At 30.7% G+C, this 17184-nt stretch overlaps 1 protein-coding gene across 1 annotated transcript; it reads left to right on the plus strand.

Annotated features, from left to right (window-relative positions):
• The first annotated feature begins 7540 nt into the window (after positions 1-7540).
• Positions 7541-8443, plus strand: LOC18033285 (ethylene-responsive transcription factor LEP). The gene has a single exon (XM_006420764.1). The coding sequence runs from the start codon at positions 7541-7543 to the stop codon at positions 8441-8443; it is 903 nt and encodes a 300-aa protein (XP_006420827.1).
• The last annotated feature ends 8741 nt before the right edge of the window (positions 8444-17184 follow it).

The raw sequence follows: 17184 nt of genomic DNA on the forward strand, positions 1-17184 counted from the left end.
CAAGATCTATTGATGTTCCGTAATTTCTCTTTTCCTCTTTTAATTTTGATTAAAATTCAATATAATTATATTCAACTAATTTTAGGGTTTCTCATTTGTGGCAAGGAAAATCTAGATTGTCGACTTCAAATCAATGGCTGAAAAATGTGGCACCGCCTTCATTACACCATCAGCTTTCAAAAAACATCTGATGCTTCTGTTCTCTTGAACTTGGCCTCTATGCTTGTGGTTTCAAGAACGGACGGTGCCTCTTGAGTTGCGATTGTAATGGTGAACAAATTAAAGGGTACTATTGATGGGTAAGATAGTTAATACAGTATATCCTTTCGCCATTAATAAATAATTATTTTTTTATTACTTTATTGAATTGCATAAGCTTACGATCTTACTTACTCTAGACTTGATAAATATAAAATTATGGGTGAGTATTGCCCATACGATTGTTGATTTTTTTTGTGAGTACTATTTTTTCCCATTGTGGAAGAGCTGTGAATTGATTAGTTGATCTCAAGATAATCATTATATATTTGGCTAAATTCTGATACTTAGCTACCATGTGAATATTGGGTGGTAGTACCCCTAACCTTTTCGTTCTCGGTTCTTACATCATTTTTCTACTCAATTCAGTACTTCATCTTGATTTCAGTTTTTTGATTAATCAACACATTTGACGGTAGAAGTTCAAATTATTATATGGGGATTGATGATATTCGAGTTGCTGCACACTTGATTTTGAGGTGAAAGATTAATTAATAGTTTACGAAATTATGCTGAAAATTTGAGGATTGATAGACTGTTGTTGTGAACTTGGTTGTTTCCGAACTTGACTAAATGACTTTCAATTGATTTGAAAGTTTGATTAAACTAAGTTTAAATGAGAACATTTTAATTCTGGAAATTTTGGAATGAATTGGGTTTATATTTGATTTTGAATGGATTTATCAATATGGTTGGTTGTTGTCCAATTTTATTAGAAATTACATATGTACCATGTTTGATATTGCAAACGTATAGTCTAACAGAGTTAGAATAAGCTGAAATCTGGATAAACTACACTTCTATTTACATACTTCGAATCTGGAAAAATTTATTTTGATTGAACTTGTAATTTATTTTTAATGATTTTTCAAACTCTGCTGCCTCTGCAGTAACTTCTTTTGACAGAATTGTTCATTAATTTTTGATCCTATCAAACACTAGCCTAATGATATCGGAATAGCCTCAAATTTTAATATGTTGTTGATTTATATGTCCACTTAAAATCTGGAAAGTATCATTATGATATATTTAGTATTTTAAATTTAATAAATATTCAAACACCTGCTGCTACTTTTACAGTTTCATATGCAATTTTAACTTATATAGTTTTATCATGTGAGAAGCAAATGTAGAGTTGTCCAAATGACTTGGAAATTTTATTTGTGGTGCATTGACATGTCTAATTATGTTTTGTAAGTTTCATAGCATTCCAAATTGAATTAAAGAAAATCTTAAATTCAAGCTGTCAATGTTTCCTATTAAATCTGATTAGTGATAAATCTACTAACTTGCAGTACTTTTCAGGAAACAAAATGTGTCAACACTGTGAATTGCAATGGGAGAAGAAAGTACCAAAAGCATAAATCTTTTTTCATTATATTTGGGACTATTCTTAAAGGTTAGTCTTTTCCTTTTTCCTTTTTTTCTTTTTTATTTAAGGTAATCATATTCATTTTAATTTTGCTTGATTTTGCGGGATAGTTGATACAAGCCCGTCCTAGCCATTGCAAAATTGACACTAAAAAGGTTCCAGTTTTTCATATTGTAGTTTGAAAAGTCTGCAATGTTTGCTATGCTGATGCCCCATTTGAATGTTGGAGCCCCAAAAATGAATGGTTTTAGGACCAGCCGGGTGGTTCCAGAAAGCTAGGAGCTTGTTAGCTATTCTTTTTAATTGAACTAATTTAACTTAAATATTAGTCCGATTATTGATTTCTATGGTTTGTGATTGATTTGAGTTTGACATTCTTGTTTTGTGTTGGTTTGAGTTTGACATCCTAGTTTAAGACTTTGAAGGCTTCCAAGAAATGATTTTGGATGATGAGCATATGAGTAATAGTTTGAAAATTAATTTACTGTATCAAATATATACTTAGTGTAGCATATTAATTTTAAGAACTGTGGATTATTCCATGAATATTCTAGTAAATGGTTATGTTATATATGCATGTCTTAATATATAATAATTATATTTTGAAGTTTTTTTTTCCCTTTCTAGGTTTAGGAAAAATGTTTAAAGTGATTTTGGGTTATGATGTCAATCAAGTTAAAGCAACATGACTTGTGAGTGGAAATATATAATGATTATATTTTTATTCTACCTTTTTTTATCTTCTTAAAGTTTTATAATTAGGCAAAATTAATGAATACTTAATTACAATTTAGGGTGATATTCTTTAAATAGTCCACATGAATAGATTTAAGTAGTATAATAAATCTCATACTCATTTTATAAAGGCTTAACTAAGTTTGCAAATATTATTTCTTTTAGTAGTAATAATTTTGGATCGAACTCTCAAATTATTGAAATATTTTATGTCCAAACTTTATTATGCCTAATATAAATATAGAGATTCATAGTTATTTTATGCCCAGTTTAAAGAAACTGCAGTTTGAGGACTTATTTTTTGCCTTGTTAAATAAGCTTTTAGAATGAATAAATTGAGGAAATAAGTGGTGATTTATTTATAATAGAACATTTGTGATAACTTTTAACTATGCACAAAAATCATTTGGTATATGTAGATAGAGTAACATGCTTGTGCTAAAAGTAGATATTACATTGAAAACTTCTTGTCTGCTATAGTTTGCTATATATATAACCTTTACCAAAAGAGAATAATTAAGTTTATTTATAAATAGCTTATAAATATTTTTTTCTTTCGAACAAAATAATTTTATTTCTGTTAATTGTTGTTTCTCTAATGGCTGGATATTGGCAGCTAATTTTTTTTTTCTTTTCCATGTATTCATATGCAGATTTGATCAATGTGTTTGAAGTGTTTATTCTTCAACTTCACTTATATCCTAACCCATACAGTCTATTGAATGGAGAAGCTGCTGGTGTGATAACGCAATTATACTACTCATATTCAAAGAGTGAAAGGCAATCATCCTTCTTAATTTAGCTTCTAGATTTATTAAATTTAGCCACAAGTAGTAGGCATTTGATTGGATGGTAGAAATTGTTATATATTGAATTTGGATTATTTAGTTATGAGAGTATGATATCTCATATTTTTGTTATTGAAGTTTTGGAATTTGTAATATATACTAATAATATTTAAATATGAAATGAAAGATTTTGTGATATAAATCAATTTCTTTTTGTTATTTTGTGGTGCCTTTTAATTTTACCAATAAATCAATAGGCAATGATCCAATTAAATTTTTTATTTTTTTAAAATAAATTAACTAGTGATACCACAGTAACAGTAATCATAGACACTAATAAAATCTCAATAACTACTAACACTATGGTGTCATAATATCGGTGATACTGTAGTAATAGTAATCACTGACACCACTTACAAGTGTCACTATTTTTCTGACTCCCAGATTACTGACACAATTAACAAGTGTCAGTGAAAGTAATTTCTGACACTATTCTAAAGTCAGTAAAGACCATTTTTCTAGTAGTGAGAGCTCCTTTGGCCAATGTGAGTACAGTAGTTTGAGTTTCCATACTCAATTTCTCTCCCAACTGAAGAATAATTGAGTGGAAGCAGCATTTTTCTTTATAAAATGTATGAAATGTGACGGAGTAAACATCCCTCAATTATTAGTGAGAGAAGAAAATTTATATAATACTTCATAAAATTTAACATAAACTAGTTTCTATAATAATCTAACTATAAATATAAATAGCTGTACAATTGAAATATCAGTATAAAAGAAAAAAAGGGTAACGAATGAAGACCCAAAATACAAACTTGATAATTTACTGTATGGTTGACCAATGCAAAGACATTTTGTCTTTCTAGTTCTAGGCCATGGAATATACAACTTAGGTTGGGTAAGGAATGTCATGCGTCGACTAATCCAAATCCCGATAACAGTGCGCTCCACCTCCACGTCCATTTTGTGCTTCATGCCAATATATATATATATAGTCAAAAGTCTTGGCAATTTTCTTCACTGCTTTTGGTTGGGATTTGTAACCGAATCTGCCTATGTATTAACCGAGATGGTAAAAACCTCAACGTCCGTTTTTTATTCTAAATTACTGCATATAGAGGGTTTATTCAACTTACAAATATGCTTCTGAGCATGCATCTTGGTTATGACTATTTTGCCTCCAAACAAAATGTTGCTCCATGCTTGCATGTTGGTGATTATCCGCTGAAGTACTCTTCGTAAATGTACATGCGTACAAAATCTCCATTTTCTTTTTTTAGTTTTAAGTTCAAGAACTTCAATCTTAAGATTATAAATCATGCCTTTCTTTTTTTACTATAAATTTTTTCAATAAGAAACATCAAACCAACATTTTTTTCCTTCATTCAATACAGTTGCATATTCTTTCGATATGAATTTAATTAGTTGCGTTTCAAGAATATTTTACATAAGTGGTTATCATAAATAATGAATGATAACTAAAAATTAATTTTTTTAATTTTTTTGTCAACAGAAACAATCATGCGTGGTGGAAACCCGGCCCAGTTATTCCATATAAATAAAAATGTATGTTTTCTATTTTCTCTTTAAGGTTAAACTTCTACTACTGGCTAATTATGGTTGGTTAAAATTATACTCTTTTTTAAGAGTAATTATATGATAGTCCACATGGATTTTACTTAAGCTACGAGAGAGACATCACAGAGTGGTTCATTAATAGGGGTGGGCTACATTATTATGTTAATTTTAGGTATTTTCCAGACTTAGTGAGGGATTAATGTCATTTGCACAAACTAAATGGGGTCCAAAGTGTCGGTCAAGCTGCATGCATGCTAGCTGATTCTTGCTCTGAGTAAGTAGGTCTTTAGAAAGTGATTGTTTTGATCAATAAAGCATGCTCAAGTATGCGACCTTTTCACATGCAACCCAACTTACTACTTGCCTTTCCTTTACCCCATTTGAAGGTCTCTAATTCTAACGTGCAAGATGGATGTTTCAAACTTCATAAAATATTAGTAAAATAATTAAGAAAAGTTACTTCCTAGAATTGAATATATTAAAAAGGATACCTTTGAGTTTGAAAAGCTGAAGTAGGATTGTGGAACATATCATTATATTTTGGCGTAAAATGTATGCATATGCACATGGCTTAGATAATGACATCCCATAGTATTTGTGTATTTATAGGGTAACATGACCTTTTTATGTATTTGAAAAAGAATGAGAGAATTAAAGTGATGATCAAATGTACACACATATATATATTGTGTACGTTATAATTCTAATAGAAGAAAATATTGTAAAACTTATTATACATTTGTAAAGATAAAGCGTCGGAAAATTATGCTAAAATAATTGTATTGGGATGATGGGTACTGACAATGGAAAGATCATGCGAATGATATGTGTGATCATTTATGTTTCAAGCAATCATATGGTGCAAGTTATTATTCTATTAAAAGCCTTTTTGAAGTTTGGATAAAGTTATTGAGAAGCATTCATTCTCATGATTCTAGAGATTGATTTCATTAATACGTGATTCATCTGTGTAACAAAATCATTTTGGACTCAAAAGTTTGCAGTTTTTCTCCTTTTTTTCTCTGTGGCTATCTGTATTAGAATTAATTGTTGGAGAAGTGGAAGACTGAAAAAATCAATTGAAATTAGAAATTGAAATCCTAAATTATCATTATGTTACACAACTTATGGTTGTTTTTTTTTTTTTATCCCTTTTTACACAAGCCATCTAACTCTGTTCCAATTAACAAACACAATTTAAAGAACTTCTGAAGGAGAATTGATCCATTGCCACCGACTGCACTATCCTCCTTAGGAATAATATATGTAACTGCACTTTCAAGATTGCATGTGAAAATCTTTGTATTATATATGATAACTATAATTCTGATTATGATTAGAAGGTGTATTTAGCTATAAATCAAATAAAGTAGATCTATTGAAAAACAAAGACTGTGAGAAAGTTATTCAAGAAGAACTTGCCAATTATGGCTATCAAGTTCCTCATGATCATGCCAATTATTATTACGTAATACATGCACTGTGTAGCTCTATATATGTATTAAAAGTGCTATCATTATAATCAACACTCAACTACCCAAAAAATATTAATTAAGAACATCTTTCAAGAATTGTGTTTGTTGACTGAAAATTAACAGGATGCAAGGACAAAACTGAAATTAAATATATATTTAAGAGATTAATTTGTCATCGTAAGACCTAATAAACTAAGAGAAACATGAACATTAATAATTACTTGAGTATACAAGCATGATAGTCATTGATTGTTTATGGGATGCATGTATATCTCTGTATCCTTTCATAATTACTAAGAAAAGTACGTTTTTAAACGTGCTACTTTGTCTATCTTTCTTAATAATATGATTTTTAATCCTTGGGATACATATTGAGATAAGAGAGGTGTTGAATTCTATGTTTTTAATATGTAGTTAAAAGAAAATTTTTCAGTTCAGACTTCTAACCAAGGACTAAAATTTGGGAGGAGTTGACATTGGTATTAACATATTTTTATAATGTTGCCAAACAGTTTGCAATGATATAAAAATATATTCACATTATTATCAATCGATCCTAAACTTTAATTGAGTTCAAGGTCCTACAATAGATAACCACTCTACAGTTATATATATATATATATATATATAAAGAGAGAGAGAGAGTGCGGGTGCCATCATTTTTTTTTCATATATATACACACATTATTAAACCGTGTGGTTTAATAAAATTAATTTTGAATACTATTAAATTGCATAATTTTATAGTATATTAAAAATTAATTCTATTAAACTGCACTGCTTAACAATATATATATATTAAAAAAATCGAAGGGGCCGTGAATGATTATATATATATATATATATATAAAGTTAATCATCTGAGATTATAACTTTAAAAAATAAATAAGTGATTCATAATGAAGGGCATGAGCGTATGAGCTCTTATGCATGAACTCAAAATCAAGGGCCCACAAACTCAGATTATTGGCATGTGTTAGGTCCCCATAGCTAGGTCACGAGGCCTTCCATCATTTGATTTGAATGAGATTAATTCAAGATTTAATTATCATAGGCAACTCCAAGAAAATTATAATTAATAAAATAATTAGAATTTAGATATCTAATATTGAGCTGTATTGTGCTAAACCTTTTATATAATCTTCTATTATGTATGTATGTATTTATAGTAATGTACGATAACCAATATATAATTTTAAGGCTCATATAAATGATATGCCATCAAACGCCCCTTATATAAACACCAAACATGCAACACCTCAAAATCAACAAAAAGCCCAAATTTCATTTTATTCTAAAAATCTTGTCTTTCAGCTTCTTTTTCTTCAGTCATGGATTTTAGCAATTTGAGAACCAACTCATCATCAGTACCTTCACCAACAAAGACTAAAAGAAAGCAGCAGAAGCAGCAGCAGCAGCAACAACAAAACCACATGCGACAAGATGAAATAAGATTCTTAGGAGTAAGAAGAAGGCCATGGGGTAGATATGCTGCTGAAATAAGAGACCCAGCGACCAAAGAGAGGCACTGGCTTGGCACCTTCGACACTGCCGAGGATGCTGCTTTGGCTTACGACCGCGCCGCCCGCTCCATGCGTGGTTCCAAAGCCCGCACCAACTTTGTCTACTCCGACATGCCGGCTGGCTCCTCCGTCACCTCTATTATCTCACCTGACCATTATCAACCACCACAACACGACGACGTCGTTTCATCACTCTTTGCTGTCACTGCTGCTGCTGCTGCTGATACCAACACTAACAACAATAATATTAACCAGCTCTTCAACTTTTCTGATCAGTTTTCAGCAGAAACAATAAGAAGGTCTACTACTTACAAGCCAATTACGAGCGTTATGGATGCTGCTGATCAAGCTGATGATCATCAAACGTATACGAATGGGGACTTTTGTGAGCTGCCACCTTTGCCTCCTGATGCTTCATCCAGTTCTTGTTATTATTACAATTATCATGACCCTGCTGCTGCAGTTGCTGGATTAATGGGAAATTCTGATTTGGGTTTTGGAGCTTGGAATGATCAAACAACGGGTTTTGATTATTCATCATCATCATCTTTCAGTACTACTACTACTGGAGTGCAGTACTTTATGCAGGAGCAGCAGCAGCATCATAGCGGCCAAATATTTGGGGGGATGCCATCGGTTTCATCTGATGCTGTAACGGATGGGTTTGATTTCAGTTCATCTTCCTCATCATCATCAACTTATTTCTTTTAATTAATTAACTAATTACAATAATTCAATTACACTAATAAAACACTCGCATCAAGACGTACCCCAAATTAGTACTACATATGTAAATAAAATTAACTGATGACCCAATTATTAATTACTACATAATTAAAGCTATAATTATTAAGTTAATTAATGATTGGGTCATCAGTTAATTTTATTTACATATGTAGTACTAATTTGGGGTACGACTTGATGCGAGTGTTTTATTATGCATTATCTGGCGAGATAAGAGTAATGTTAATTTGTTTGCTTGTTCAAGGAATTGGAGATGCAGTAGCATTACTTCCAAGCCTTAATGTATCTGCTTTTTGATTTTGTCAATTTATGGAGCTTATATAAATTTGTGCTGATTTAATTTATTCCTTTCTCTGCATTCCAATTTGGGCTTTGCAGCATCCACTACCCTCTGATTGATTCTTTGTTTTTAACAGAGACGACTAATGATTCATTGATGTAAATTATAGTCTATAATTTAATTACTTACTGATGACGGTCAATTCATTAGGACGAAATTCGTATAACAAATCTAAACTATTTAATCAGGCCAAGCAATTGTCATTGAATACTAACAATGACGGACCTAACGAGCGACCACAGGGCTACAGGCCTACAGCCCTGGGAACAAAATCTCTTAAATTTATTTACTTATTTAGCATATCTAATAAATTTTAGAGTTAATTATATTTATTTAAGTTCCCGATAATTTATTTCATAAAGGCTTATAACAAAATTTTAAGGTGGAGCTATTTGAATGCACTAATTTTCTCTTTACACCCTCTTTTTAGTTAAGAATTTTATTATCTAAATAATTTTTGATAAAATTATTTCATTAACCTTTCTTCTCTTTCTTTTTTTAATTCCACAAATTCTCATAAATTCATTCAGATATGTTCTTTTAGCTACAAATAATGGGTATCACTGATTAAGAGAAACAAAACATGCCATTTAAAAATGAACACAAAAAAAAAATTAACCATGAAAGTTAATGAATATTAAGAAATTAATTTTTATCAAACATAAAAACCAATGAATATTAAGGAAAAAAATCTTGCACACAGAAAGTATGAAATAGAGATCATGATATTCAAAAGAGATTGAAATTTAGTGTTTAGTTCACAGAATGTGAAAGTAGAGAGAGAATGTGTAATTGTAAAATAGAGAGAGAAAGAGGTTAATGAAGGGTAATTTTAAAATTTTTCATTTTAAATTTTTAATAATGAATTTATTTTTTAGAATGGGTGTAGAGAGAAATCAAATGGGTTCAAATAACCTTACCCTAACTTTATCTTATTAAAATTTAAAAAACCTACATTCTTTAAATAATCAAAAGAGTTAACGGCTTGGCAATATAATCAAATTAATTTTTTTGGTTTTCGAAATCCTTATTTTAATCTAAAAAACAATTTGACTCATGAATTTCTTTTTCAATTCAACATCCTACACCTAGAACCTAGCGATGTTTCACTTTTTGCAAATCTCCAGGCTGAAGACTACAAAATACAAATCCTCTTCTAATTAAGTTCCAACATGTATGCTTAACTCTTATCTTTTATAATTATCATTATAGATTATTATTTCTACTAAGTTATATCAAGCAATAAATAAATAAATAATTATTTTGTTTGTTTATACAGTAAAAACTAAAAAAATATCATTATTCATTATCATCAATTTATTTTGTCTGATAATTTAGTTGCATATACAGAGAAAGACATTTTTAATAGTATTGATAATGAAGTTATCTTACAACATTTTCAAGACAAGTGTAATAATGTATTAAATTAATTTCAAATCTTGTATTTTTGTTTCTATTAAGATTGTTGAAATCTTGAAATTTAGGCTATTATTATAACTTTTATCATTATTTTTATTAAATTAGTTTATTATCTCATTACTAGATATTGATGTTATTGTTAAGAATAACTCCTTCCGAATAAATTGTCTGGTCCCTCACTGAAATACTACCTGTCGATATAAAATTATAATCCAATTAACTACTTAACTTCAACTCCTTTTTTAATATCTATATGTAGCGCCGTAGCCCATAAATCCTTATGGCATGCCCACGATTTGAACACGCATTCAATCATAAGAATAAGACGATCAGGTGTTCACCAACTTAATTAACAAAAAAAAAATTGTTTTTGTTTTTGTCTTTTAAGAGTGAGTAAAACATCATTAAATAAAGACCACATTGGCCAAATTATAAATTAAAAAAAGGAGGGAAAGGCCAACGACTATAGATGGAGAAATGAAATTAAACTCCGACGCGTTGGTGTTGTTTGAATATCTTTGCTATCGCTCTCAAACTTGGACTCTCAAATGAGGAAGAAGAGGCAGAATATATTCGTGACAAGGACATCAGATCAATTTTTTTTTTATATGATTAGTTATAACAGAATTGGTCCTTGAAAATTCCAAGCAAATGTATCATTAAAAGTGTTAAAAATACGCGGGGTGCGACAAACATGACTACCTTTAGCTACCAAAAGTACATAATGATCATTTTTTTTTATACTGATTACACATCAGATTATTGTATTATAGATATATTTACAACTGCTATTATAACAAATATTACACTAATATTTACAATTAGATATACATAACTGAGACTTACATTGTTACATTAAATCTATGAAGTACATGCCCAGACAAGTAACCTTCACAGACGAGGAATATCTCTGCTCCACTCGCATTTCGCAATGGAGAAAGACTTACAAATAAACTACACACAATTATGCATAATACTTAATTGAGAGAGTTTTGAGTCTATGAGGACTCGAACCCCTACCCTCACAATCCTTCTTAACTGTGAGAGTAGAGGTTTACCGCTGGGCAAGTACATAATGATCATTAATTCGCAAATTAAGATCCCAAAAATGACAGTAGAATGAAATTTAGACTCGGTATAATATTGTCTTGTTGTGCTTTTTAGTTATGGTTGCTACGAAATTTAATAGAAAAGTTCATGATATTTGGCAAACGGTAGTTATTAAGTTATATATAATATAACTTACAGCAACCTAAAATAGCTACATAATACTAAAAAAATGATAGTATGTGAAATAAACAGAATGTCATAAGTAATTACTTTTAGGTTTACTGTAAGTTACATATAATGTAATTTAATAAAACTCATTGGCAAACACTATAGGAGAGTCATGTAAAAACTAGTAGGGGAAGAGTCTGTTAGAAAATAAACCAACTTTTAGTGAAAACCTTCACCTAAAATTCAAGAACATTCATTTTATATCACTAAGAATCAACAATAGAATATGCAGAAGCATACATGTATCCATAATGCGCAATTGTTTTATAAAGTCATGTGGTTTGTCTCTTAAATCATCACGAGAATCCTTTAAACTTCTTTTTGCACTCTCTTTGATGATTGGATGTCAACAGAGAATAGAATGGTACGTGTGACCTAGGGACCATAACTACTTATATCGATAACTTTTTCTGTTATCATTAGATATTCCTATTTTAACCATCATAAAAATAGAAATAGCCCTTAAGCCTTTACACACTAAAGATCCACATCATATCAGATACATTAACACCTATATTACTAAAAACCTTAGTAGATGACTTTTAATTGAACTTAGCCTTATATGATAATTCGCAAAACATAATTATTCACATTTAAGCCCAATGTTGAATTAAGGATCCAACAATCTCCCACTTAGACTATATGTGTAACATTATAATCATGCTTTACGAAACATAATCCTATGAGCTCAACCTCACTTTCATTATCGAAATGTATCTATAATCAATCTAATCCATCAATTTTATCAACATAGGATCAAAATGTCATTTGTTACAACTGTTTTAGCTTGACCCATCAATGGCCACTATGCCAAAACAGCTGAATGACATGGATAATGATGTGGATGTTTAGCGTGAAATTTTCATGCAATGTGATTTTAACATGCCTATTTCTAATTGGTCTATCTTAAACCTTAGTGAGATCAAACCATACCAAAGTTCAAAGTGTGAATAAATTAAAACTTCATTTATTCAGAAAATAACCTTAAATATCCATAAACTGAAATGACTAAATAATGACTATATCATAAGAGCATTTAAAATCACAAACTCCCACTAAAACTAAATTTTTTTAATAACACAACACTTATATGAGCAATGTTCTCATAAAACATTTTGGGTGGCAATCCCTTAGTAAGCGAATCCGCAATCATAGAGTCTGTGCCAATGAGCTATTAGACAATTGTCCACTCTAAACTCCTTCTTGAACAACTAGGAACTTGATGTCAATATGCTTCAATCTTGTCAAGCTTTGGTTCTTATTAGAATATAACACGACTAACTTATTATCACAAAATAACTTGAGTGGTTTATCAATACCATCTACTATACACAGCTCCGTGACAAAATTTTGTAGGCATATTTCGTTATTGGAAGCCGCATAATATGCTATAAACTCTACTGCCATCATAGCAGAGGCTATAAGAGACTGTTTAGCACTCTTCCAAGAGAGATAGCACGCCCAGTGAGCAGATAGATGTAACTCGAAGTAGATTTCATATTATCCTAACATATAGTAAAATTAGAGCCAGTATACCCAGTGATCTTAAGCTGATCTGGCCTCTGATACATGAGCATCTAGTCTTTGTTCTTTATAAGTATTGCAAGACTTATTTGGCTGCTTCTGATGAACTGCTCCTAGATTACTTAAATATCTCATCAACATCCTAGTAACGTACGTAATACCCGGCCGCGTATAAAACTAAGCATACATTAGACTTCCTACTGTCGATGCATAAGAAATATTTTTTGCATATCTTTTTCCTCATAATCATTCTTAGGACACTAATTGAGACTAAACTTATCTCCCTTGACCACAGAAATATCTCCAGGTTTGCAATCTTACATGGCACATCTCTTGAGAACCTTTTCGATATAGCTCTTTTGTGATAATTCAAGAATACCTTAGGAGTGATTCTAGTATATATGTATGACTAATACAAAAAAAGTGTTACAAAGATCTTTTATGTCAAAATTCTCAGCTAGAAATCTCTAGGTTTTGTGCAATGAGCCTATATTTTTACTGGTAAGCAAAATGTCATTACCATATAGAACTAGAAAAATATACTTACTCCAATAAAACCTTGAGTATATGCAATCATCAACTAGATTCATCTCAAAGCCAAATGAGAAGATCACTTGATGAAACTTAAAATACTATTGTCGAGATGTTTGCTTGAGCCTATAAATGGATTTCTTAAGTTTACAAACCATATTTTTTCGATCTTTTGACACAAAGTTTTTTGGTTGCACCATATAAATTGTCTCATCAATATTACTATTGAGAAACATTGACTTCACATTCATCTAATATAACTCAAGATTGAAATGCACACCAATGTTGTTATGGTCCTAAAAGAGTCTTCAAAGAAACTGTAAAGAAAGTCTCTTATAGTTGATGCCTTAATGTTGTATAAAGCCCTTTGCTAGAATATGCATGCCTTATAGCTTTCTACATTGCCTTTCAAATTCTTTTTGATCTTAAATATCTATTCGCAACCAATAGGTTTTGTGCTATCTAGCAATAGGATAAATCCCATACGTCATTCTCCTTCATGAACTTTATATCTTTATTCATGGCAGTAATCCAATTTTATGAGGGGGTGGACATCAGTTTGAATCAGTTTGGCTTCGAGATAAACTGAAATTTTCAACTCAATTCGGGTCTAAATTAAAAAAAAAATGATCGGTCTTTTTGAAAAATAAAAATCGAACCGGAACTGATAGTTTGGTTTGGTTCGATTTCGGTTCAGTTTTGATTTCTTGATTTGGTTTTGGTTTTTCAATATTGATTCACTTAATGTTTCGGATTAATAAATTGACTTTTTAGTTCAACTTAACAGTTGGGATTTTGATTCAAGTTCGATTCAATTTTCTGGTGCATTTTCTATTTCAAAGTCTGTACTCCTCATTTTCAGTACTTGTACAATATATTCTGGACTTTTACAGTCAACAATTTTGTCAATTACTACTACATTCATCAAATTATATCATCAACTACTACTACCACATCATTCACCACCATCATTAAATTAACTTAATATCGTCCATAACATAAGTATGTAACAACAGAAAAAAAAAATTACAAAACTGAAAGGAAACAAAATAAGAAACTGTCAAATTCCCAAGTACCAAGCAATATCTAGGCAACATCCATAACCATAAGATACAACATAAAAAATAAAAATCAACCATAAGAATCACCATTACTTTGCTTCCCTTTCTCACCAACTTCTGCAACTCTAATAACTTCCAGTATCCACACTTCCCAACTTAAATCTACACAAATAAAATTAGAATAAGTAAAGTAAACATAAATGAAACTATAAAAATAATATATTAAGTTCATATAAATGATACTTGTTACTCTAAAACATTACTCAATCACCAACTAGTCCTGCATGTGCTTGTTGTGCTAACATTGGCCTCACAAATTCAACAAAGAAATAAAATAGATGTATCAAAATCATTATTTATAATATTGAAGACTACAAATAAATTATCCAAAGTTAACAAGTAATGTTATTACCTGCTTCAACAACTTCATAAAATTCAGTTTCTTTCTCAGTTGGGTCTGTTTTGCGATCCAATAAGAGTTTATCAATGCAAATGTTTAGTACAAATCATCAATTGTTTTAGGAGTCAAAGAACTCCAAAATGGGTCAAGAACGCAACCACCAATGCTAAATGTTGACTCTGAAGCAATGGCAGAAACTGGAATTGTCGAAATATCTTTGGCAATTTGAGACAAATTAGACACTATGCCAATTCAAATCCATCAATTTAAATATCAAAATTGTCATTCATCATCTTGATTTTATTCGACAAGTACCTTTCAACTTCATTTTGCCCACCATATCCATCTTGTGTACTTGTTTTGAATCTTTTAATACTGTGCAAAAGGATCAAGAGAACTAGAACCAGCACACTCACTAATCTCACTATTTTGAACCACGCAACTAGTGTTAGCAGCATTGTTTGGATCACCAAAACTGTAGCTTCCATAAAGCTTTATCAATAACTCATTAAGGCTATGACACAACTCCTCAACCTTCTTGGTTTCACACATACTATTAAAACGCCACATAACAAAATCCATTTTACATTGAGGATCAAGTAATGCTGCTAATATAAAAAACATGTTGACCTTTTTTAAATTATCACCCCAATATTTGACAAACTTTGCTATCATAAGTCTCATCATGTAGAGTAGTGATAGACGTACCAGGCATGTGATAGCCCGAGAACACCGAAATGACAGTAGTAAATGCATTTAGAAATTTTAATGAATTGCAAGTGATTTTCATGTGATCAACAGTAAAATAAAGTTAAAAAAAACAGTAACAAAGATATTGCAGCCATTCCCCCCTGTTTTCTTCTCCAAATCTCAACGAGATCACATTCGTACCCATCTCCAACCAGTTCACCATCAAGCCCGAATGTAACACCATTTGCTTGGTCCTTACTCTTGGTAAGTCAAGCATCTTTTTGCTCTTAATTAGCTCTTGTCGTTTCAATTTATTTTAATTTTTTGATGTTATGGTATTCAATTTTCATCCAATCTTTTGTTATTTACTCTTCCAGTTCCAATTTTATTTTATATTATTTTATTTTTTAGTATTTGATTTTAGCACGTTTGATCGTTCATTTGCTCAAGTGCATTTTATTTAGGTCTTGATTTTCAATCGAGATGGTACATTTGGGTTTTATTTATTTAATGGTCATTTGGGTTTTGTTTATTTAATGGACATTTGATTTTAGTATGTAGCATTGTTTGTTCATTGCTGTGTCAATTTGATTTATTTACATTTAATACGAAAGATTTTTATTGTGTAGAAATTGAAAGTTTGGAAGAAGTCCACGAAGTTGAAGAACTTGATGAGGTTGAGAACAACTTAGAAGAAGATATTGGTAAATGTCATAATATTAAGACTGAGAGAAACGTAATAGACAAGCTAAAGATTGGGATGTTGTTCGATAGTATTGATGAAATGTTTACATATTACAAGGCATATGGTAAACAAGAAGGGTTCCCAGTGAAACGGAGAACTTGTAAAAAAAGGAGTGATGGAATTATAAAATATGTAACATTTGTTTGTGGGCGAAATGGTAGTTCTGAAAGTACATCTAGTAATATCTTGAAGCCTCAGCCTATTGGAAAAACTGGTTGTCATGTTAGAGTTGGAGGTCGTGTAAACAAAGAAGGAAAATGGAAACTTCGAACTTTGGATCTTGAACATAATCATGGAGTAAGTCCGAGCAAGACTAAGTATTTCTGATGCAATCGCTTTATTGATCCACGAGTAAAAAGACCAATTATAAATAATGATCGAGTAAGAATTAGAGTCAACAAAAATTACAATTCTTGTGTTGTTGAAGCTGGTGGACATGACAACATCTCATTCTTAAAAAGAAACCGTAGAAATTTTGTTGCCAATATGAGGCGATTACGACTTGGGGAAGGAGACGTTATTGCACTTCATACTTATTTTTTTAAAATGCAATCAAAATATGAAGGGTTTTTCTTTAGTATGGATTTGAATAACGAGAATCGATTAAGGAATGTTTTTTGGGTAGATCTGAGGAGTAGGGCAGCTTATAAACATTTTGGAGACGTTACATTTGACACCACTTATCTAAGAAATAAGTATGACATGCCATTTGCCCCATTT

The sequence above is a fragment of the Citrus clementina genome, unplaced genomic scaffold (assembly GCF_000493195.1).
Source record: "Citrus clementina cultivar Clemenules unplaced genomic scaffold, Citrus_clementina_v1.0 scaffold_9, whole genome shotgun sequence".
Classification (NCBI taxonomy): Eukaryota; Viridiplantae; Streptophyta; class Magnoliopsida; order Sapindales; family Rutaceae; genus Citrus; species Citrus x clementina.